Here is a 22497-nt window from a genome sequence, read left to right as displayed (position 1 = left end):
AAGCATTTTGGCCTCTGCTCTACATTATCTGTGTTGATGTGACTATGAGATCCCATTAACTAGCTACAGATGTTCTATAGTTCATATATTACATGGTCTTAAAATAAACTAAGTTTGGCAATCCTCTCTGTGTAATATTTGAATGATTTTCCACATTATTTATTATATGTTTCACCTTTACAGTAAACAGACTTAACAATTGGTTCCAGTGTAAAAACAAAGCCAGACAAAGGGACACATTTGATCCCAGTTTGGATAATGGGGAAATACTGTGAGAACAGCCATTGATTTCTCTATGACCAGAGGTGGAAAGTCACTTTCCTGCACACGTCACGGTGGTGCCAGCAGAAACTGACCAGCCCTTCCCAATGTGTCTACAGAGGCTCAATGCTCCATAGTGGGAGTAGCCCTTCCTGGTAGCTGCTGAGAAAAGCTGATTGGGGATGAGGATGAATGGGGAAGAGTGATCATATGTATTTTTAGGTTTCAGAGTAGCAGCCGTGTTAGTCTGTATCCTCAAAAATAACAGGAGTACTTGTGGCACCTTAGAGACTAACAAATTTATTAGAGCATAAGCTTTCGTGGGCTACCCCACGAAGTGGGTTGTAGCCCACGAAAGCTTATGCTCTAATAAATGTGTTAGTCTCTAAGGTGCCACAAGTACTCCTGTTATTTTCACATGTATTTTGGTGAGGTTGAGAGCAAAGTTTAAATGTTTTTATATTTTGTTTCCCTCATAGACCTAGAAGGAGGGAAACAAAGGAGCAAAAGACATTATAATTTTTAATTTCTGTCTGTCACAAGTAAGCAGAAGCATCTGAAAGTGTGAAATATTCCAAGCTCCTGTAAGGTGTAAATACTAAACAAAAACCAAAGGTGGTTTTGATTTTGTCCTTGGCAAACCAAAAGGTGAGTTTGCCAGAAGCAAACCCAAAACAGGGCTGCCCGAGTCTGTCTGTCTGTCTCTCTCATGACATATGTTCCTCAACTGTTGTTTTAAGCATGATGGTTGACTATATTAAGGGGAAAAAACTCTGATAATAAAATATTATAACAGAGCTGTGTAAACCACTATGACTATAGAAGGTTCGATCAACATTTCTAAAACTCCATTTAAAAAGCTGAAAAAAATGTTTAAATCTAACTTCATATGGTAACCCCACCCCAGTTTTTTGCTTAATGTCAACCATGTAAATAGTTATTTATCAGCTCCAAAAGGAGCCATCATGGTCACTGGGCCAATAATAATAATTTTTAAGTCTTTTTGAAATAGCCTTAATGATTTCAAAAGAACCAGTAAGTTCCGTTAGGTCAATAATACAGGTTTTAACAATAATTTATAAACAAACAGTTTGTGATCTATTTTGTCAATATATATTTCCATGAAAGGCTTGTAATCATTAATATAAAAGCAGTTTAAAATTAACCAACACGCCCCAAAGGATTTTACCAATAGGATTAAGTAATACTAAAGCTGTGACAAAAGGAAAAAATAAATGTCTCTTCTCTGTTTTTTACTACATGCCTGTGTTTTGAACCTGCAGACATCTCAGTAATGAGGTGCATCCTTAATATTACTTAGCTGTGGGTTGTGTGTGTATTTATATAAATAGATTAGTTTGTAACATTAATGTTAATGAGAAACTTGTGCATTTACAAGTGCATAGTAATGTCCTTCCTTTGCCAGCAGCTGGCTGTGAGTCCCTTGTTCCACTACTTTTCCATTATGAATCACTGCTATGACATCAGCGTTCTGGACGGTCGTCAAGCGGTGAGCAATAATAATGCAGGTTCGACCCTTCCTGGCATCGTCCAAGGCTTTCTGGACAATCTGCAGACAGATGCAGAGAAAAACTTATAACTTGGAGAATCTTCCCGTTCACCTTTGCCTTTATAGTTCACATTATCACTTGGGTGTTCCTCACTGGGGTTTAGGAGTCAGTACTTCCCATGCATGAAGGAGGCCTCAAACACAGGGGCCTGATATTCCAACCTTTATTTGTGTGAGTAATTCGACTGAAGTCATTGAGACTACTCTCATGAACAAAGGCTAGCAGAATGAGCTCCATAAGGATCTAGTTTGGACCAACATAAAACTTAGATTAACATGCAACACAACTAATTTGCAGAGGTGTAATGAATTGTCTGTGATATTGGCTGCTTACCAAATGTGTGTGTTATATTTGACATTGCATGCTGTCTGTTTCCAACTACATGCCAAATTTAGAGAAACTAACAACCTCTGACCTCCCTGCCATATGCACTTGTCCACGTGTTTGTCAGTCAGACATGCACAATACTTAGATCAGTTTGGAGAAAGCAGACCAGCCAAATACATAGACATGACTAAAACTTGCGTGTTCATTGATAGTACCAGCAATGCCAGATACTTCTTGTTGTCCATAAAAATCCAAAATTCAGGATCCTGACATCTGGCTCACAACTGGATGGCGGTTTGCATGGTGGCATTTCTCACTTCTACTGCACCCCCATCCAAATGAACAGTTTATTCGTCCCTATGGAGTCTCCCCCTCTCCTGGAGATGGTGGCTGCAGTGAGGAAGCTCAGCCAGCTCAGCAGCAGAGGACAGCTTAATTACTCTCTCTTCACTGCACAACATCTCCTGAGAGGTGGGAGGTGTTGCTGAAGCCTTTTTTCCAAGCCAGCTGCTCCTGCATGTCACCTCTTACCCTCTGAACGCAGGTGGATCAAAGGACTGGGAAGCGGACAGAGGCAGGACAACATTAAACTTCTTCATTGTTCCATTCTGTCCTGACAGCCAGCAGTTCTACTGGCAGAGTGGATCCCTCTCGGTCTCTGTAGCAACACCTGTTCACCCAGACAGAGCAGGAAATAGTGCAGAAAGAGACCCACTTTGCTGCTAGTGCTGCTGGCTGAAGGGAAGAGGACAGAGCTGGTGACTTGCCTTACAAGGCCTCCTCTAGTAGATCACAGTGTACTGTTTGAAGACACCTGTCTCAAACTCAAAGCTGCTAATTATGAATGGGATTTTCCAAAGTGCTCAGCATTGGCCTAACTGTGAACCCATTAAAAGTCCCATTGATTTCATAACTGACTTTGAAGGAACGGAGGCAGGCCCAAACTGAGGAGTTCTGAAAATCCCACTTTGTCTCCAGTCCCAAGTGTTGCTGACTACCATCAACTTCCAATTTAGACACCAGGAGTTGAAGGCACTCTACACCTTGCAAAAGCAGGCCGTAGACAGAGAGTGAGCTAAGGATTGTTCTGTGAAACTTTCAAAGTTGTATTGTAGATGGAGCGCCTGTGCTCTTGCAGTGAAGCGTTCGAACCCCGTAATTTTGTGTATATTATAAATGGTAGAATGCATATTACTAACCTTTTCACTTTCCGTGTCAAGAGCAGATGTGGCTTCATCCAGAAGCAGAACTGCTGGCTTACGAACTAGAGCACGAGCAATTGCTATTCTTTGTTTCTGACCTCCAGAAAGTTGTGCTCCTTTGTCACCCACTCGGGTATTATACTTCTGTATAAGTAAATATTCATTGTGAAGGAAAGTTAGAAACAGAAAGTTATATTTTTAATAGCAGATAATGTACTATATTAAGCATTTCCACCATGAAAGAAAAAAGAATAATGTAATGGTTTTTAATAAAAAATAAAATTTTATAAGATCTTATTAACTGTTTGAATCAAAATGCATATCTACAGCTACACGTATTGATAACTGCTCTGTAATGAAAATTCATTTCAGCATTAGAAAAAGACTAACTCCCAAGTGGTGCAACCACTGATGTGTCTAGTCAAAGACACCTGTACTTAAACATATAGATCTCAAGAGACTTTTATAATTTCAAGGCCCTAGAGACCCACACTCAGGAGGTGACCGTTTATTTCTTACACATCCAAAACTTTCTTCTAAGTACATTTTCAAAAACTAGGTGGTAATGAAAAAGAAATATTGTTTTTTTCAATTCCATGCAACTCTACAGGAAGCCCGATTTCTCTGGGCTTTTCCAAGGTCTTTCTCCACTTTGAGAACTAAGTCCATGGCAAACATGAAGGTTAAGATGTACTTGAAACATTTTACCTTTCAGATAAGACTAAAACTAGAGAAAGTTTCTGCCAAAAAAGAAAAAAGAATTGGCAAAGTTTATGAGGAAATGAAAATAAAGGTTTAGAATCGAATGTCTCTTTTATAGTTGTTATATAACATCACTGTGGTAGAGGAAAACAAGAAAACTGGAGCGCAGATTTTGCATTTGAATTAGCTAATTATGACTGCGTATGTGTTAATACATATTGCAAGTTACATTTTTAAACATCAGCTTCCTATTTTCCTCTTTGAGAATTGTAAACACAAAAAAATAAGCTTTAAAAAAAAAAAAAAAAAAAAAAGCATATTGTTTTGCATTAATGGGAGTTGCTTAGATAAGTCACAGTGAGTATTTACCCCACACTGAGACTGGAAAGACTTTTTCATTTACCTCTGGGAGATTTTCTATGAAGGTGTGAATATTTGCTGCTTTAGCTGCCTCTTCAACTTCCTCCTGACTGACAACCCTACTGTTGTCTCCGTACTGGATATTTTCAGCAATGCTGCAGTCAAACAAAATAGGCTCCTGTGACACAATACCCAATTTGGACCTTAACCATTGCAAATGCAAAGACTTGGTATCGAACCCATCTGCAAACTAGAAACAGAAAAAGGGAAAAATCATTCCCTGCAGATTGCAATACTCCTCCTCAGGTGTACAATGTAAATGTGAAACACCAATCTGTAAAAATCCTCTGACCTGTGTTAGAGTTACAGTAAAAGTAAAGTGGTTAGTGAACCACTTCTGATGAAATAATAGATGATCAGATCTTTCATCCAAACTTGAACTGAACCAAAACTCTGAAAATTCAAAAGAAGATCAGATAACCTTTTCTTCTCAGAAGTATTTTTTTGTGCACGTCTGCTCTGCTAGCTTCCGTAATAGATGTGGAATTGCCAATCTATAATGAGATGTGCCCACAGAATTTCCATCTTTACTGATGATGGCAGGTACCAGAGATCTCATGAGAAAGTCTGTTCATGAGCTTCTTAGACCTAGATGGTTGAAGAGCTCCAATAAGAATCCACATCTTTGGGCATTTATTCAAACGTCCTTTGACTCACCATCTCTAGGCTATTCTTCTTGGAGCTCTCATCATCATTAATAGGACTTGCATCAAAAGTCTCATCAAGTGATGAATTAGACCTCAAATTGTGTCATGTTAACATGACTACAGGACTAGTGGCAAGGGTTACATTATGGGAAGTATATTCTAATGTCCCCTCCAATATATCAAGTAAATCAACCAAGAGATGCCTTCCAGTGATCTAAAGCCAGGATGGGGAGTCAGAAGATCCAAAGTTCTACTCCCGGCTCTACCTTAAGGAAGTCCCAAGTCTTCTCTGCAGTACCCGGACCTGTAACAACACTTATCCACCTCAAAAGGGGTGTTGTGCGGATGATATAATGTTTGTAAAATACTTTGAAGAACAGTTCTATAAGCTCTTAGCGTTAACAGCTTCACAAATCTTTTCTTACCACTTGTCCTGCCATAGGGTCATAAAATCTCTCCAGCAGCTGAATGGATGTGCTTTTGCCACAACCACTGCTCCCCACCAAGGCTAGCGTCTGTCCTTTATTAACCTTCATGCTGAGTCCTTGCAAAACTTGAGCTTCTGGTCGTGTAGGGTATATAAAATGGATGTCCCTGAATTCAATGTTGCCATCAAACTGACTCTGGAAACGGTAGAAAATACAAATGTATGACAGAAGACCTGTCTATCTTGTACTGAAGCATCAAACACAACTCATTATGGTCATTTAAATGAAGGCGTGACAAGTCAGTTTATTATTGCTTAAATATGCAGTGCGATTGGATTGGTATCTTCTGTGTACGGGACCTCCTTCTTGAGTGGTTCTTTTCTGCATCTCTCTCTCATTTATATCATTCCTTTTCAGCCTGGTTCACAAGGACTATCATTACTTTAGGTAAGTAAACAACCCTAATACCTCTCTTTTATGTCATCATTGCATGTAATCCAGACACTATCATTGTGTGTGGAAAACATAGTTCCTGCCCCTGGGAGTTCACTCTCTAAATAGTGTCATTTAAACACATAGTACGCAGAATGAACATAGTACAAGGCGAACATCAGATCTCAGATTGGGTTAAACATTTTTACTTTGGTGGATTCTTCATAGTTTTCAAGGACAACTATGTTTTAAGTGTAGGTTTGAATAAGGAAAGGGTAGCTGATTGTCTCTTTTATGTAGGAAGGGAGCTCTGAGTATAAGAGGTAGCAAGGAAGAAGACTTGAAGACAAGGGTGAGTGAAGGAGATGTTAGGAGAGACTGTGGAAGCCTCCTCTGATGCCTGGGGGATGGGACAGCTCTAGGACCACAATACCAGCACTGCGAGTACAATGGGCTCTTACAGCACCTAGAGAACTGGACTTTCAAGGTTTAAACTCTTTGGGCCAAATCTTAGCTTCCCTGAAGTCAAAGGCAGCTGCTTCACTGGCATCAGGATTTGGCCCAGAGTGGTTTCACTTTCAATTAACATCTTTATCCGCAAGAAGATATTTCCCCTGGAGCATTAATAGTCTGGGCATGTGGAGCTGATTCAGGAAAGTAGTCAAGCACATGTGTGACTTAAAGTTGTGCACATGAATTACTGGCATGCTTACAGTATGTGCCTGAGTCCTTTTCTGAATCGAGGCCACTATCCAAAAGCTAGAATTCTAAAGCAATTTCAAGTTTCTGAAAGGCTGGTTCTGCTTGTAAAAGCATTTATGAAAAGCACTGAGAGACAATATGAAATGTATTCAGTTTACAAATACAAAGATGAGTTTCTAACTGTCAACACTGGACTTTGAGAGACAAGCTGGGTTCTTTCCATCTCACGTATAATCACCAGGAACAAAAGGTTCTGCAGGCCAAGTTACATCCTCATTAATACTTGTTCAACCCCTTTGACTTGAATGAGGTTACACAAATGTTGTATGCAATGTTGTTATAGCCATGTCTGGATATTAGAGAGTTAACGTGGGATATTAGAGAGTCAACGTGGGTGAAGTAATATCTTTTATTGGACCAACTTCTGTTGGTGAGAGAGACAAGCTTTTGAGCTTATACAGAACTGAAGAAGAGCTCTGTGTAAGCTTGACAGCTTGTCTCTCTCACCAACAGAATTTGTTTCAATGAAAGATATTAACTCACCCACCTTGACTCTCTGTTACACAGATGTAACCGACTGGAACTTAGCAAACAAGTCTGCTGATAATGCACAAGAAGGAATAGACTCTAACTCACTCTCCCCCACAGCTGCATAGTTTACAGGCCTAAAAAGCAGCGAAAACATACTTGTATTACTAAAGAAAGCAGTTATAACTCTGGGCTTGTCTTCACTACCAGGGAGATGGACACTGCTGCAACTGATTCAGCGGGTGTCGATAGCGGAGTGCTCTCTGATAGAGTCTGGTACTCCACCGGAACGAGAAGCGTAAGGTAAGTCGATGGGAGAGCATCTCCCGTCAACGCAGCACAATGAAGACACCGCGGTAAGTCGACCTCAGCTACATCGAACTCAATTACATTATTCACATAGCTGGAGTAGCGTAACTTAGGTCGACTTACCCCGGTAGTGTAGACAAGGCCTCAGAATACATCCAACGGACAGAACAGGTGAATGAAATGTCATTCTTCCAGTCATTTTTCAAAACAGAACCGCACTTAAAAGTATTCTATTAATTTCTCAAGCAAAAAGGTATTAAATGGCACTGGGCAAATATAAAATTATTAAGTTATTGCTGTTAAATTTTACCCTACCTGTCTGGTCCTGTCTTCTGTGACATTGCAAAAGGCAATTTAATAAGATTAATACAATTAAGGACAATACAGTACCACCAGGTTTGTTAGTTTCAAGGACTTTCTGAAGGGCCTTACCAGTTTTGTACCCTCTTCACTATAGCTGTCAATTAAGGGTTTCCGATCCAAAAGCTGAAAGATTCGTTGGGAAGAAACTTTAGCTTTGCCAAAATCTGGTGCCAAAGAAGTGGACTGCCCAACATTTATAACACCGTATAGAACTGAGAGGAAGGCTCTGAAAACCAAACACAAAACATCTTTCAGTTCGTCTAAAGAGAGACTTTTTTATTATTGTTCATAAATTACAAATATTGTTTTCCTTATTTAACACTATCTATAAATCTGAGAACTGTGACATTTTTACAACTTTATGGTTTAGAAAAATTACACACAAAGGATTAGAAACAGAGGTTTACAGCTACAAACATTTTTAGGGGTGACTTAGGCCTGGTCCACACTACGAGTTTAGGTCGACTTTAGCAGCATTAAATCGAATTAAGCCTGGACACGTCCACACGACGAAGCCCTTTTTTTCGACATCTTTATTAAGGGGACATTCAGAGGTGCCCGTTCCTGCTCGGCTGAACAGAAATGTTCCCCGCTGTTAGCCACGCGGTGGGGGGGAGGGGTGAAGTGATCATCCCAGAGAATTGGGTGTGGGGGCGGGGGGCGGGGTAGTTGGGTTTGTGCTGCATGTTAACTCGGAAACCGCAGCCCCTCCTTTTACATTGCAAACCCATTTTAAATGGCCAACCCAACGGGTCCTTGGTATGGGAAATGAGGGCGCTGCTGTTTGAAGGTTAAAAAAGCCAAAAGACTGTGGCTTACCATGGCTGCCTGCAAGCCGAATTCTGTTGCCTGGCACTGCGTGAGTGATCTCTCACACCAAACCGGCAGGCCCTCAATATAAGAGGAAAAATGCGACCTTGTAACGAAAGCACATGTGCTGTGTAATGTGAACAGCAAAATTTAATGTGAAAGAGTGTACCCATTGTTCTCTAAAATGTGTCTTTTTTTTAACTACCACTCCCTTCTCCTCCACCAGCTGCAAATGTTTCTCCTTCGCAGAGGCTAGTGAAGATTAGAAGGAGAAAATGGCGGTCTCGAGATATGTTCTCGGAGCTCCAGATGTCCTCCCACGCTGACAGAGCACAGCAGAATGCATGGAGGCAGTCAATGTCAGAGTGCAAAAAAGCACAATATGAATGAGAGGAGAGGTGGCGGGCTGAATCGCGGGCTGAAGACAGCAAGTGGTGGGCTGAAGAGGATAGGTGGCATCAGCTTGCTGACAGAAGGCAAGAGTCGATGCTCCGGCTGCTGGAGCATCAAACTGAAATGCTCCGGCTGCTGGAGCATCAAACTGAAATGCTCCAGCGTATGGTTGAGCTGCAGGAAAGTCATCAGGAGCAGAGACCGCCACTACAGCCCCTGTGTAACCAACAGCCCTCCTCCCCAAGTTCCATAGCCTCCTCACCCAGACGCCCAAGAACACGGTGGGGGGGCCTCCGGCTACCCAGCCACTCCATCCCCGATGGCTGGCCTTCAATAAGAGTTAAAGTTTTAAAGTTTTAAACTGCAGTGTATCCTTGTCCTTCCCTCCTCCCCCACCCCACCCAGCACTTCCCTCCTCCCCCACCCTTCCTGGGCTACCTTGGCAGTTATCCCCGTAGTTGTGTGATGAATTAATAAAGAATGCATGAATGTGAAGTAACAATGACTTTATTGCCTCTGCAAGCAGTGCTCGAAGGGGAGAGGGGAGGGTGGTTAGCTTACAGGGAAGTAGAGTGAACTGGGGGTGGGAGGGTTCATCAAGGAGAAACAAACAGAAGTTTCACACTGTAGCCTGGCCAGTCACAAAACTCGTGTTCAATGCTTCTCTGATGCGCACCGCGCCCTGCTGTACTCTTCTAACCGCCCTGGTGTCTGGCTGCGCGTAATCAGCGGCCAGGCAATTTGCCTCAACCTCCCACCCCGCCATAAATGTCTCCCCCTTACTCTCACAGATATTGTGGAGCGCACAGCAAGCAGCAATAACAATTGGAATATTGGCTTCGCTGAGGTGTATTCGAGTCAGTAAACTGCGCCAGCGCGCTTTTAAACGTCCAAATGCACATTCCACCACCATTCCGCACTTGCTCAGCCTATAGTTGAACAGGTCCTGACTCCTGTCCAGGCTGCCTGTGTACAGCTTCATGAGCCATGGCATTAAGGGGTAGGCTGGGTCCCCAAGGATCACGATAGGCATTTCAACATCCCCAACGGTTATTTTCTGGTCCGGGAAGAAAGTCCCTTCCTCCAGCTTTTGAAACAGACCAGAGTTCCTGAAGACGCGAGCATCATGTACCTTTCCCGGCCATCCCACGTTGATGTTAGTGAAATGTCCCTTGTGATCCACCAGGGCTTGCAGCAGCATTGAAAAGTACCCCTTGCGGTTTATGTACTCGGTGGCTTGGTGCTTCGGTGACAAGATAGGGATATGGGTTCCGTCTATCGCCCCACCACAGTTTGCCAATCCCATTGCATCAAAGCCATCCACTATGGCCTGCACGTTTCCCAGAGTCACTACCCTTGATATCAGCAGGTCTTTGATTGCGTTGGCTACTTGGATCACAGCAGCCCCCACAGTAGATTTGCCCACTCCAAATTGATTCCCGACTGACCGGTAGCTGTCTGGCGTTGCAAGCTTCCACAGGGCTATCGCCACTCGCTTCTCAACTGTGAGGGCTGCTCTCATCCTGGTATTCTGGCGCTTCAGGGCAGGGGAAAGCAAGTCACAAAGTTCCATGAAAGTGCCCTTACGCATGCGAAAGTTTCGCAGCCACTGGGAATCATCCCACACCTGCAACACGATGCGGTCCCACCAGTCTGTGCTTGTTTCCCAGGCCCAGAATCGGCATTCCACACCATGAACCTGCCCCAGTAACACCATGATTTGCACATTGCTGGGGCCTGTACTTTGTGAGAGGTCTATGTCCATGTCAATTTCCTCATCACTCTCGTCGCCGCGCTGCAATCGCTACAATCGCCTCCTCGCCTGGTTTTGCTTTGGCATGTTCTGGCTCTGCATATACTCCAGGACAATGCGCGTGGTGTTCATAGTGCTCATAATTGCCGCGGTGATCTGAGGGGGCTCCATGATCCCAGTGCTATGGCATCTGTGCTGAAAAAAGGAGCGAAACTATTGTCTGACGGAGGGAGGGAGGGAGGGAGGGAGGGAGGGAGGGGCGAGTGACGACATGGCTTACAGGTACAGGGAATTAAAATCAACAAAGGTGGCTGTGCATCAGGGAGAAACACAAACAACTGTCACACAGAATGGCCCCCCCAAACATTGAACTCAAAACCCTGGGTTTAGCAGGCCATTGATTTCACGGAGGGAGGGGGAAGCAAATGAATACAGAACAAATCTGGTCCATCTATTTTTTACATCTTAAGCTGGCAGCAGACGTTGCAGCATGACTGATAGCCATCGGCATCTTCTGGATGCTTGGCAGAAAATGATGTACTACTACTGCTAGCCATCATCGTCAAGACGGTTCAATAGGCCAGGAGACAAAACATGTCTGCCCAGGTGCCTCTGATTGAACTCACTGAGGAATACGACGATGACGGCTACCAGTCATACTGCACCGTCTACTGCCAAAAGGCAATTAGCTGCTGCTGTGTAGCAATGCAGTACCACGTCTGCCGGCACCCAGATGACATGGTGACAGTGAGCTGAGCTGAGCTGAGCGGGCTCCATGCTTGCCGTGGTATGTTGTCTGCACAGGTAACCCAGGTAAAAAGGCACGAATCGATTGTCTGCTGTTGCTCTGACGGAGGGGGAGAGGCCTGACAACATGTACCCAGATCCACCCACGACACTGTTTTTGCATCATCAGGCATTGGGATCTCAACCCAGAATTCCAATGGGCAGCGGAGACTGCGGGAACTGTGGGATAGCTACCCACAGTGCAACGCTCCAGAAGTCGACGCTAGCCTCAGTACTGTGGACGCGGTCCGCTGACTTAATGCACTTAGAGCATTTAATGTGGGGACACACACAATTGACTGTATAAAACCGATTTCTATAAAACCGGCTTCTATAAATTCGACCTAATTTTGTAGTGTAGACATATCCTAATGGTATGTAATTTCTCCACGCAGAAGCATTTCACAAAGCCCGTTGTCTGCAATGAAGTGTCAACAGTAAAAGTTTCTCCATAGTAAATAAACTGAGCCAGGCTCTATACATGCCAACACACCTGTTTCAAGCTTCCTCTCCCAGAAATAACTCTTCTGCCTGAATTGAACTCCTGACCAGATTCTAAACTGTTGGACCTCTTGCACTATTGCCTTAGTAACTAGACTTATACACAACTACCATGTGTTGAAATCACTGTCTTTGGACTGATGTGTACTCACATAAATACATTTTCAAAGTTTGTATAACAATTAGCAATGAGCCATGCCCCGAATCTGAAGATTGCTGCCTCAAGAAAGTAGGCTGCACATTGGGCTATTCCATAAGTAAGTCCATATAGGGGGGCTTTTGTTAGAGAGTCCCTGATAAAAAAAAAAAGATTTATGTTAAAGGAAAAAATTGTCATGAAATGCCAAGAACAGAGACTGGCCGGGAGAAGGTCAGACCTTTGGATTAGGGGTGGCAAACCATATACCTCAGTCACTCAAATAATAAATAATAATTAATAAAGCTGCATGCTAGGGGCTCCATGAAGGTGCCTCTGGAGAGAACTTATGGCAAATGAGACTCCTTCATCCCAACCAGCTGTTTGTTGGATAGGACCTTATGATAAAATTCCCTTTAATAGTCATAACATTTTAACACTTGAATGCTGGTTTCCAGAATAAATGTTTATGGATGGCCAAGGATCTGACACAAAGCAAATTGATAATTTCGATAAGTCTCTTATGATCTTTGAATGCTTGAATTTTTGGACAATTTGGATAAATGTAGTGGTCACCATAGAACAGTCAATGTGTACAACACAGCATAACTGAAGCACTGCAGATATTGCCTGTTCTGAGTACAGGAGGGGAAAAAGTAGCAACTCAGACACCCTGTACAGTGGTGACTTTTAAATGGTGACCAATGTTGTTGTGTGGGATGGTAAAACTGGTTCACCTTAATTATGTGCAGACCTTGCTGTGACAAAGAAACTGGCAAAATGATTTTTCAACAGAAAACGCAATTTCTGCATATTTGAAAATTTCCATTGGGAAAAAGGTAACAAAATATTTTATTCTGGGTTGGTTTGACCTGAATTGAAATATTTCTGCTTTGCATGCATAGCCATGTGACTCCGATAATGCATTATGCCAGTCAGTCAGAGGGGAGACCACATTGCATCATGGGAGATATACTCCAACCAGGGAGCCTGGCCCATAAGAGAGGCAATGTTCCAAAACAGGGAAATGCAGTTTGATGTTGAACTAGATAGAAACAAAAAGTTTCAGGTCAGTTAAAGAAAAGAAAATTAAATATTTCAATTATTTGGGAATATAAAAATATTTTGTTTGGAGAAAAAATGCAAAAATGGAATGATTTGCCATTTCTAAATTGAAATTTTTCTAAAAAACTTTTCTTTCCGTGAAAAAAAATTTATATATTTTCACATTTTGTCCCACTTCAGAGCAAAACAGAGGTGGAAATATTAGAATTTCCCACAGGATAGAAATTCAGATTTTCACTCATCTCTAGTGCTCATATATTTTTAAAATGTTTTTCAAAATAGTTTCTCTAAAAATCATAATATTGTGATACAATGATCTGAGAGGACTAGAGACAAGTGCTAAAGCTGAGAATCCCATTTCTCCAATGAAATATAGATTTTTTTTCTCATACTGATGGTTTATAGAATATTGAATCATAAAACTGTCATTGGCAGAGGACTATAATTTTCAATCCCTACTTTTACTTAAAGCATATTTAAGGGGAAAGAAACAAAATGGATGGTAGATCATTTCATTTAAATAAAATGGAGACTAGGAAAATGTCTGACATATTTGGATATTAGAAGTTAGCCCCTGCAGTGGTTAGCTTGTCGAGTGTGAATGAAAAGGCCAAAGGGGAAAAAGAAATGCACCTTATTTCAAGACCTGCAAGTCCTTACTTGTAGTTAAAGTCATAATATATGGTGACGTTATGTAGTAGAAAGTCTTTGCCACTTGATCCATGAAGCTCATTCTGCTGCAGTACTTGTGAAGCAAGTAAATATTCCATATTCATGTTAATAAAAACTTTATACCAGGTCATTACATTCTTTCTCACACACAAATATTACATCACACACAATAGCATCTAAGAATGTATTTTAAAGAAACAGAGTAAATACATTTTACCCTGCCAAAATCTTTTCAAATCATTTATATGTTTAATATTTTCAGTCTGAAAATGAATGTAATATGAATAAATCTTGAGTTGTTTTAAATTAAGAAAATATGTATTCATTGCTTTTAAAAAACAGCATTGTCTGAGAGCAAATCCTACCTGTATGGACCATTCAAACTTGCATTATATCTCTCATAGAATGCATCTTCACTAGTTAATGAAGCCACAGTTCTTATATTTTCAACCGCTTCCATTGAAATCTAAATCGGGAGACAAGACAGCTATGAAGTATTCTCTTATGTTTGAGTCTCCTCCTACCACAACGTAGTTAGCACATCTGTAGCACTTTTCATCTTTCGCTCTCCAAGTGTTTTTCTTTTAAAAAAAGGAGATTAAGTATCATTCACAGGGAAACTGAGGCACAACCATTAAATTATTTTCCTAAGGTCACACAGTGGTCTTTCTACTAAGCCAACATGGCTGCTGTGTGATTCCTAAGTACTCCTCCCCCCACCTGTACATTTTGTTGCACAGCAGCATTAGCTGGCACTATAGAAGCCATTAAAAGGTAAGAAGTTGCTCCTTGCTCTGAGTACACATATCCCAGGCAGCAGCTCACTGGAGGGCTGCATGCTACCTTGGTTATGCAGCTTGAGCGGCACATTGAGCTGGGTGAGCCCCACACTCCTACTACCCACCCCCAGTGGGGACTCCTGCTCCTGCTTCTGCCAGGCTTTCCCAGCCATGTGCCAGGCCCAGCCAGTCCACCCCCATCCAAACCAGGCCCTTCCCCCACACACTTTGGCCAACACTCCCACGGGGGTGACGTGTATCTTTGCTTTTCATTTTCTGGATTTCAGATGTTTGAATTTGCATATTCTTTAGCCCTCCTGATCCTGGCTTCATTGGAGGGCAAGGTGAGAGGCTCAGACACTCCAAGAAGAGCAGGGTCCCTAGATCCCAGCTCACATGGAGGAGCAGGGCTCCCCTAGATCCAAACACACACAGAAGGGGAGAATTCAGGGCTGACAGCCCACCCCCAAATCCTCAACTTCCTCTGCCACCCCTCACATTCCCCATCCTCTCCCCTCACACTCTCCCAATCCCCACCCTCCCCCTTATTTGAGCCCCTAACCCTTCTTCCCTCCCCCACCACCCATCCTCATTAATCCCCCTCCTCATGTGCCGGCTTCCTCCTTTCCCCAGGGGTGCTCAAACCCCCGCTCAGCTCCAGGCCCCACCCCCACTCCACCCAGTCCCCCAAAGCCCCACCCCATCCCGCCTCTTCCCACCCTGCTTATTCCCACCCAGTTCCTCCCCCTCCCCCAAGCGGACCTCATCCCCACTGCTTTCCCTTTCCCCACAGCATACCGCGGAACAGCAGATTGTGGTGGGCAGGAAGCGCTGGGAGGGAGAGGGAAGGAGTTGATCGGCGGGGCCACCGGTGGGTGGGAGGCACTGGGAGGGAAGGGATGGAGCTGGCTGCCAGTGGGTGCTAAGCATCCACCAATTTTTTTCCACCCACAGAGTCAGCACCTATGCCCCCATCCCTTGCTCTAGACCCCAAACAGCCCCTTCTTCCCACTTACTCTTACACGGCAATCACCCCTTGTAATTAATTTTCTTTTCAAACATAGTTTGAGAGCCTTCTTAATTATCAGCTGTGCTCAGATTCCATTTCTCCAAATTAAAACAAAAGTTTACATTTCATTTTCAGATTTCTGCTCAGGGTGAGCTTACAACTTCAAAGTTGCTAAAATCTGTGAACTTAATTTTTTCCCCCTGGAGGCTGTGGGGAACCCCATACTCAAATGACCCATCTTTGGATCACTCACCCTACCCTATGCTTTCATGACACATAGCAAATTTCAAGACAATCTGTGTAAACACACAGATTTTAGCATACTTAGTAGTCATCCTTTAAACAGGAAGGGCTTCCCCACCTTAGCTAGAGAAGAGCTGGTGCTCAGTTGACATGCTGTATAAAATTAGAAGGCCAGTGTAGCAGAGGTGCTCCACACATTCATCAGCATCATAATAGTCTCAGAGAGCTGTGAAATGGCCCATTCATTTCAATGAGATGTTCTCAGCTGAAAGTGAACACCCAGCCTGAATTCAGCCAGAATCTAGCTCTGAGTAGGGTGACCAGACAGCAAGTGTGAAAAATCGGGACGGGGTGGGGAGTAATAGGCACCTATATAAGACAAAGCCCCGAACATCAGGACAGTCCCTCTAAAATTGAGACACCTGGTCACCTAGCTCTGAGACATATGAACTGCATCATTCATGCCAGTGGATTTTTCCATTCCCCCTCCCCAAGACTGTAGAGTTTCTGACATGCCCATTCTCAGCTCCTCACCCCTCTCTCAGCAGTGTATTCTTGGGGCATACTCTGAGCATGCCTGTTCTAAGCTTCCCACTCAGAGCACCCGGATTTCCCTGATCCAAGCTCACATGGGGAGAGGTAGAGAGAGGGGGCCAGACTCCCTTAGAGGGACAAAGCACCCCAGATTCCAATTCATGTGAGGAGGTAGGGAGGGGGGCTTAGATGTCTCCAGAAAGCAATGCCTACTGCAGACCCTGGCTCACATGAGAGGGGGCATGGAAGGCAGATAGATCCCCACGGCTGGGCAAGGTAGCTTCAGAGCCTGGCAAACAGAGGGGGGTCAGGTGCAGGGCTCAGACACCCCCAGAGAGGCAAGCCCCCCCCCCCAATTTCCACCTCACATGCAGGGAGTGGACAGAGAAGCTAAGACTCCCCTAGAGAGCTAGGGGGTCCCCGAGATTCAAGCACACACACAAAAGGGACAGACGGGGAGAATGTGGAGCTGCCCCTATTCCCTCCAGACCCTCTGCAACAAACCCTCATGTCTGCTTCCCAGTATCCATTCCCCAAACCCAAACTCCTCTACCACCCGTTCCCATTTATCTCCCTCCCCATAATCCCCCCTCTTCTCTGTGCAGCCCCAAACCCCTCTCACCCTATTCCCTTAACTCCTCCATCCCCTAAAATGCTCCTCTCTTGCCAGCAAGCATTTGCACGCCTATATTTTAAAACAAAAATACTTTGATGACATTACACCCTCCTCCAAAATAAAAGCCTGATAGTAACAGATTTTAGCAACATGCCAGCCAAGCTTTCCCAGGTTTTCAGCAAAGGGGGGCCGTGAACTGTCACTAGCTGGGGGAGTTCAGGAACAAACACTTACTGTGCATCTCTTCAGTCTATCCAGCTGCTTTGACCATATTCTACCTGCAAATCCTTTGGGGTTCTTTTTACATACGTGCTCAGTGTAACTTGTGGATTGCTTGACCTTTACTCAAGAGCCTAAGTCGATGGCCAAACTCTTTTGCTGATAATGTTCTGAATCTTGCTTCCCCCAAAGGGCTAATGGATGCCATGCATTCTCTGGAGGTAACCCTCAAGTGAGTGAGACCCTTGTGCCAGGATTAGACCCGTGGTCTGATCTCTAGATGTGGGCAAAAAAACATTTCTAGAACGAACCTTTAGAAAAGCTGATTATTTGGTGGGAAATAACATCTTGTAAACCCCTTGGTCAAATGACCCCAAATTTGGATCACTACACGTATCTTGCACCCCCATAAGGTTCACCAATTTATAGTGGTGCACCTCAGGAGATGGTAGGGTAGGGTTAGTGACCCAAACTTGATATCTGTTGAGCCAGACGTTCTGGAGATATAAGCCCTAAAAACAGCCATTTTTAAAAAAAAGTTTCTAGGTGGTGGGTGTTTAAAAAAACCCAAAAATTTAGAGCTAGAACTCTAGATCTAGAATTCATAGGTAGATACTAAGGACTGGAAGATGAATCATAGACCACTGGATGGCTGTGAACTCACCCTTCAATTAACACTGCTAAAGATAAGTTAATTACAACACCCACCTAAGACAAAAGGAATTTTGAACTGAGTGGCTGGAGATTGCTACAATGTGAGAGTCATAGGAGGTAATTTCATTTTGGGAGAAATGCAATCAAAGCATTTGGGTGGAAAATTGGATGTGTAAACTTTCTTGGAATGAGGGTTGCCACTTGCCAAACCTCCAGGATTGTCCTGGAATTTCCCAGAATTAAAGTATCAGAGGAGTAGCTGTGTTAGTCTGTATCCACAAAGCCACCAGACTCCTCGTTGTTTTTCAGGAATTAAAGATTAATCTTTAAAGATTGTGTCATGTGAGGAAACCTCCAGGAATAGGTTCAACCAGAATTGGCAACCCTGCTGGGAGGGTGGATTGGGGTAACTAGGAATAGGTGGTAGGGGAGATAAGCGGTTCAGGTGATGGAGGCACGTGACCCCCCAGCTCTGCCAGTGCACCCCCAGCCGTGCACTGCAACCCATGTGCCCCCTTTGCCAATAAACTCAAGCCATCCTGCACCTCAACCTTCCTGCACCCCAACCCCCAGCTTCGTCTTGGCATCCTAACTCCCTGCATCCCACAGCTGTCTTTGCACCCCAACCCCTCATGCACCCCAACTTTCCTGCAGCCCCAGCCCTTCCAGTGTACCCCAACCTTCCTATACCCCACCTCTACCAGTGCACCTGACCCATTGCACCTCCCAGCTCTGTCAGTGCACCCCAACACTACAGGAAAGCTACTGGACGCACATTAATTGGAGGGTTCATGGCCGACCAGAAACCATTACAAGCTCTGACATCACACTGTTCTTGGAGATGGGGCACATCTATCGGAAAGGGGTCAGAGGATTTTTCTCTCAAACATAAAATTGTCGGTGTTTTGGAACACAAACCCTATCTGTGATTTCTCCACCAGCCTGCTACAAACTCCACCCTCTAGCCATTCTGAAACACGACCAGGAACACTATGCCACTGGAACACAGCTGTCCTTCACCCCAGGCACTGCATGTGAGTCAGATTAGAGGAGGGAGGAAGTGACAGCAATAGAAAAGTTAGTACACAGGGAGTGAAAACTTCAGGGAGAGGTGTTCCCTGCTTGCAACAGGGAGGCCTCTGTATGGTAGTGGGGACAGGGGAATGTAGTGAATGGGTCAGAGGCATGCTGGGGGAGGTGTGCTGAAGCAGGGCTGGTGAGGCACAGCTGATGAATGTGTGTGTCAGGGGGTGCAGCTGGCTCAGTATGCTAATTGTGGAACACTAGATGTACAACTACCTATATGGCCACTACCTCCTAACACCACCAGAGCTTTTCCTGTTTAAAAAAAAAACAAACACAAAAAACCTTGGAAATTCCATGGCAAAGAACGCTGTTAAATGCAGAGTTAAGGTTGCTTGTGGGTATGTCGTACCCCTGCAGAATGCTGTGTGGAACAAAACTCAAACTACTGAAAACCAGGAGATGCACAAGTAAGGTTGTGCATGCAAGCTTACCTCTGCCCTCTTTCCGCAGTGCCCAGTTAACACACATACCTTTGCTCTGCCAACCCCGCAGCCGCTGACATGTACAAGCTCTTCACGTCCTTTTAGAGCCCATTCACTGTCACCCACAGGATTCCATCTAACAATATTACAGGACAAGAAAAAAAAAATAAAAAAAAGGCTGCCCACCCCATGTTCCATCTGTTCCATGGAGCTGGCAGTAGCCAATGGGAATTATTTGCATATACTCCAGTTGCAATAAGGATGCTAGGTGTACCCACACTAAATGGTAGAGACGGTAGTTGGGCCTGCTTGGTAAGTGTGTTGGTGATGTGAGGACATGTGGAACACTCTGAGGTATGTGAGAGAGCACAGCAGAACTTCGGACAGGAGGAACTCTGTGTTTTCCACCCTCCGATGTCTGAACAAAGGGAGGAGCTAGGTATGTACCTTCAGAATCCTGTGTGCATCAGTACAGTGCAGAATCATTAGCAGGGCACAGGGGCTGTATTAGAAAGGGTATTTTCAGTAGCGAGCTGGCATATGAGCAATCTAAGCATTTATTATCTATGCACACTCCAGGCAAAGTGAGTGTGCTCAGTGGCAGATGGAGCTGTACTGAAGAGTGGAGGAAGTAGTTAGCTCTGCTTGGTAGGTGTGTTAGCGAGATCTATGGATGACTTGGAGATGTCTGACAGAGCTGTGACTGAGATATGAGGAGATCTGTGTGTGTGTGTGGAAAGGCACGAGGTGGATGTGTACCTTCAGGATGAAGTATGTCTCAGTTCTATGTGGAATTGTGTAGGTTATGTCAGTAACAGGGCACGGGGCTTTAATTATAAAGGATATTGTCAGCTGTGAGGTGGAATTTGAAAGGATTCTAATGCTTTCAGGATGGCTAAGTGAAAGTGTAGGTTGAGATGGTATCCTGTATGTAACAGTCGCCCTACACTTAAGCTGGGAGGTGCGAGTCCCAGCTCGCATAGATGTACCCACTGTGCATAGCTAGGGTGGCACGAGCAGTGGCTTGAGCTACCCGCATGAGTACAAACCCACCCAGACCCCCTGGGCACATACTACTTGTGAGGCTCGCCCAAGCCACCGTCCTGGCTACACTGCTCTTTTTAGTGCACTAGCTCAAGCAGAGGTAGCATGGGTATGTCTATGAGACCTGGGAATCACCTCCCAGCTGAGATGTACCATCAGGGCACGGGAGCTGTAAAAGGCTGTAAAGCGGTTCTCACATTGTACATGTATGATATTCTTTCTGGGGAGTTCGCGAAGTGTGACAGTGAAGTGGAACCTTCTGAATCTTTATAGTGCCACGGGCCAGTGAGAGTACATGCACAGTGAGGCATAGCTGAAAGAGGCTAGAGGGAAGCTAGCATGGTCAACCTTCCCCTACCCGTTTTTGTCCTTTCATAGTGTTAGATGGAATCCTGGGGGTGACATTGAATGGACTAGAGAAGAAAGTGAAGAGCTTGAATATTTCAGCAACTGTGGGGTCGGCAGAGTAAAGGTACGTGTGTTAACAGGGAGCACTGGGGAATTACTGAAAGAGGGCGGAGTTAAGGTTGCATCAGCAACCTTAACTGTGCAATTCCTGATGTTCAGAAGTTTGAGTTTTGCTCAACTCAAGGTTCTCCAAGGGGACGACATGCCACCAAGCAACCTTAACTTTGTGTTAAAATTCAATAGCAAAAAAATGATGTTAAGGCAATATGAGTAACTGTGTGGATTTTAAAGCAATAAGAAAAGTCATCCTCCCCCTTAACTAGAGTGGAGCTAGCATCCCACTATAATAGAATGTCTCTCTTTATCACTGTTTTATTTAATATATTTCAGAGTAATTTCTGTAGAAAATCATCACTGACAATGTTGTCCTTAAAACGATATAACATTATACCCATTTAGTTTATATTGGAGATCTTACTCTGCCGGCCTCTTCCAAAGCTTTTTGATCTTTTGATGCCTGACCAGCCACAGAGCTCAGTCGAATAGCACTTGCAGCAATAACGAAAGGAATGCAGGCCAGGATAAGCAAAGTTAATCGCCAGTCATATACAAAAGCAATAATGATGGCGGTCAGAAGGGTAGAGGCAGTCTTAGTGAACAAGCCAAGTCGGCTTCCAGTAGCCTATTAAAAGCAAAAGAGTCCAAAGTTAGAGTTAATTCCTAAGACACAAAATAGAGATCAAATGTATGAAATCATTGTTCACTCAGGATCAAATATTCAGAGGGAGAAGAATCGTAAATGTTGTGCATTTAAAATGGACAATTGTATATGCAAAAACCCATATGGACAATTACGTATGCAAATACCCCTAGCTGTGGGTGAGGTTCAGGAAGCCTGATGAAAATGTGGCCACATGGGCTCAATTCAACAAAAAATATCAGGGTCCTCCTGTGCCACAACAAGACACAGAAATCATGAAGAGCCAACAGCCTCTAATTTGGGGCATGTCAGTTATTGGGTGCCCAGCTTAAGGCACCTAGGGCCTGATTTTCATAGGTGCTGTATATCAGCTGGAGATAATGGAAGCTGCAGGTTCCTTTAATTAGGTACTTTGTTTTCAGCAGTGTTAGCAGCAGGAAATGAGCGTTCACACCAAAGAGCTCTTCTCTCCCTGAGGATCTGCACATCCATGTCATCAAGAAATGTAAAAGTGATAAATGGCACAAGGGATCTATGTAAACTGTGACAATACTCACGGCTCAGCTGAGAAAATAGTGGATTTTCCAGCTGGGGACCAAAGTGGAAAATGGGTGGGGCGGGGGGGGAGGAGGGAAATGATTCGATTAGCTCTGAAACAATAAAAAAAAATTTCTTTGGTCGAATAAAAAATAGTAATTTCAAATTGACCAAAACATTTTGGTTGACTAAAAACTCCTCCCGCCACACACACAATTTTTTTTTGATTGATTTGGCC

At 43.9% G+C, this 22497-nt stretch overlaps 1 protein-coding gene across 1 annotated transcript in view; it reads right to left on the bottom strand.

The window, feature by feature from the left end:
* Positions 1-1633: 1633 nt before the first annotated feature.
* Positions 1634-22497, bottom strand: part of LOC135873813 (ATP-dependent translocase ABCB1-like) — a 106232-nt gene continuing 85368 nt past the window's right edge. Inside the window, exons 21-28 of the mRNA XM_065398428.1 lie at positions 21501-21704; positions 14374-14474; positions 12288-12428; positions 7962-8118; positions 5556-5753; positions 4467-4673; positions 3359-3505; positions 1634-1831 (exon numbers count right to left, since the gene is read on the bottom strand). Of these exons, the coding sequence (XP_065254500.1) occupies positions 1634-1831; positions 3359-3505; positions 4467-4673; positions 5556-5753; positions 7962-8118; positions 12288-12428; positions 14374-14474; positions 21501-21704 (1353 nt within the window). The remainder of the gene's footprint in view (positions 1832-3358; positions 3506-4466; positions 4674-5555; positions 5754-7961; positions 8119-12287; positions 12429-14373; positions 14475-21500; positions 21705-22497) is intronic.

The sequence above is a fragment of the Emys orbicularis genome, chromosome 2 (genome assembly GCF_028017835.1).
Source record: "Emys orbicularis isolate rEmyOrb1 chromosome 2, rEmyOrb1.hap1, whole genome shotgun sequence".
NCBI lineage: Eukaryota > Metazoa > Chordata > Testudines > Emydidae > Emys > Emys orbicularis.
The sequence above is the reverse complement of the archived record's forward strand: the minus strand, read 5'-3'. Positions and strand labels throughout refer to the sequence as shown.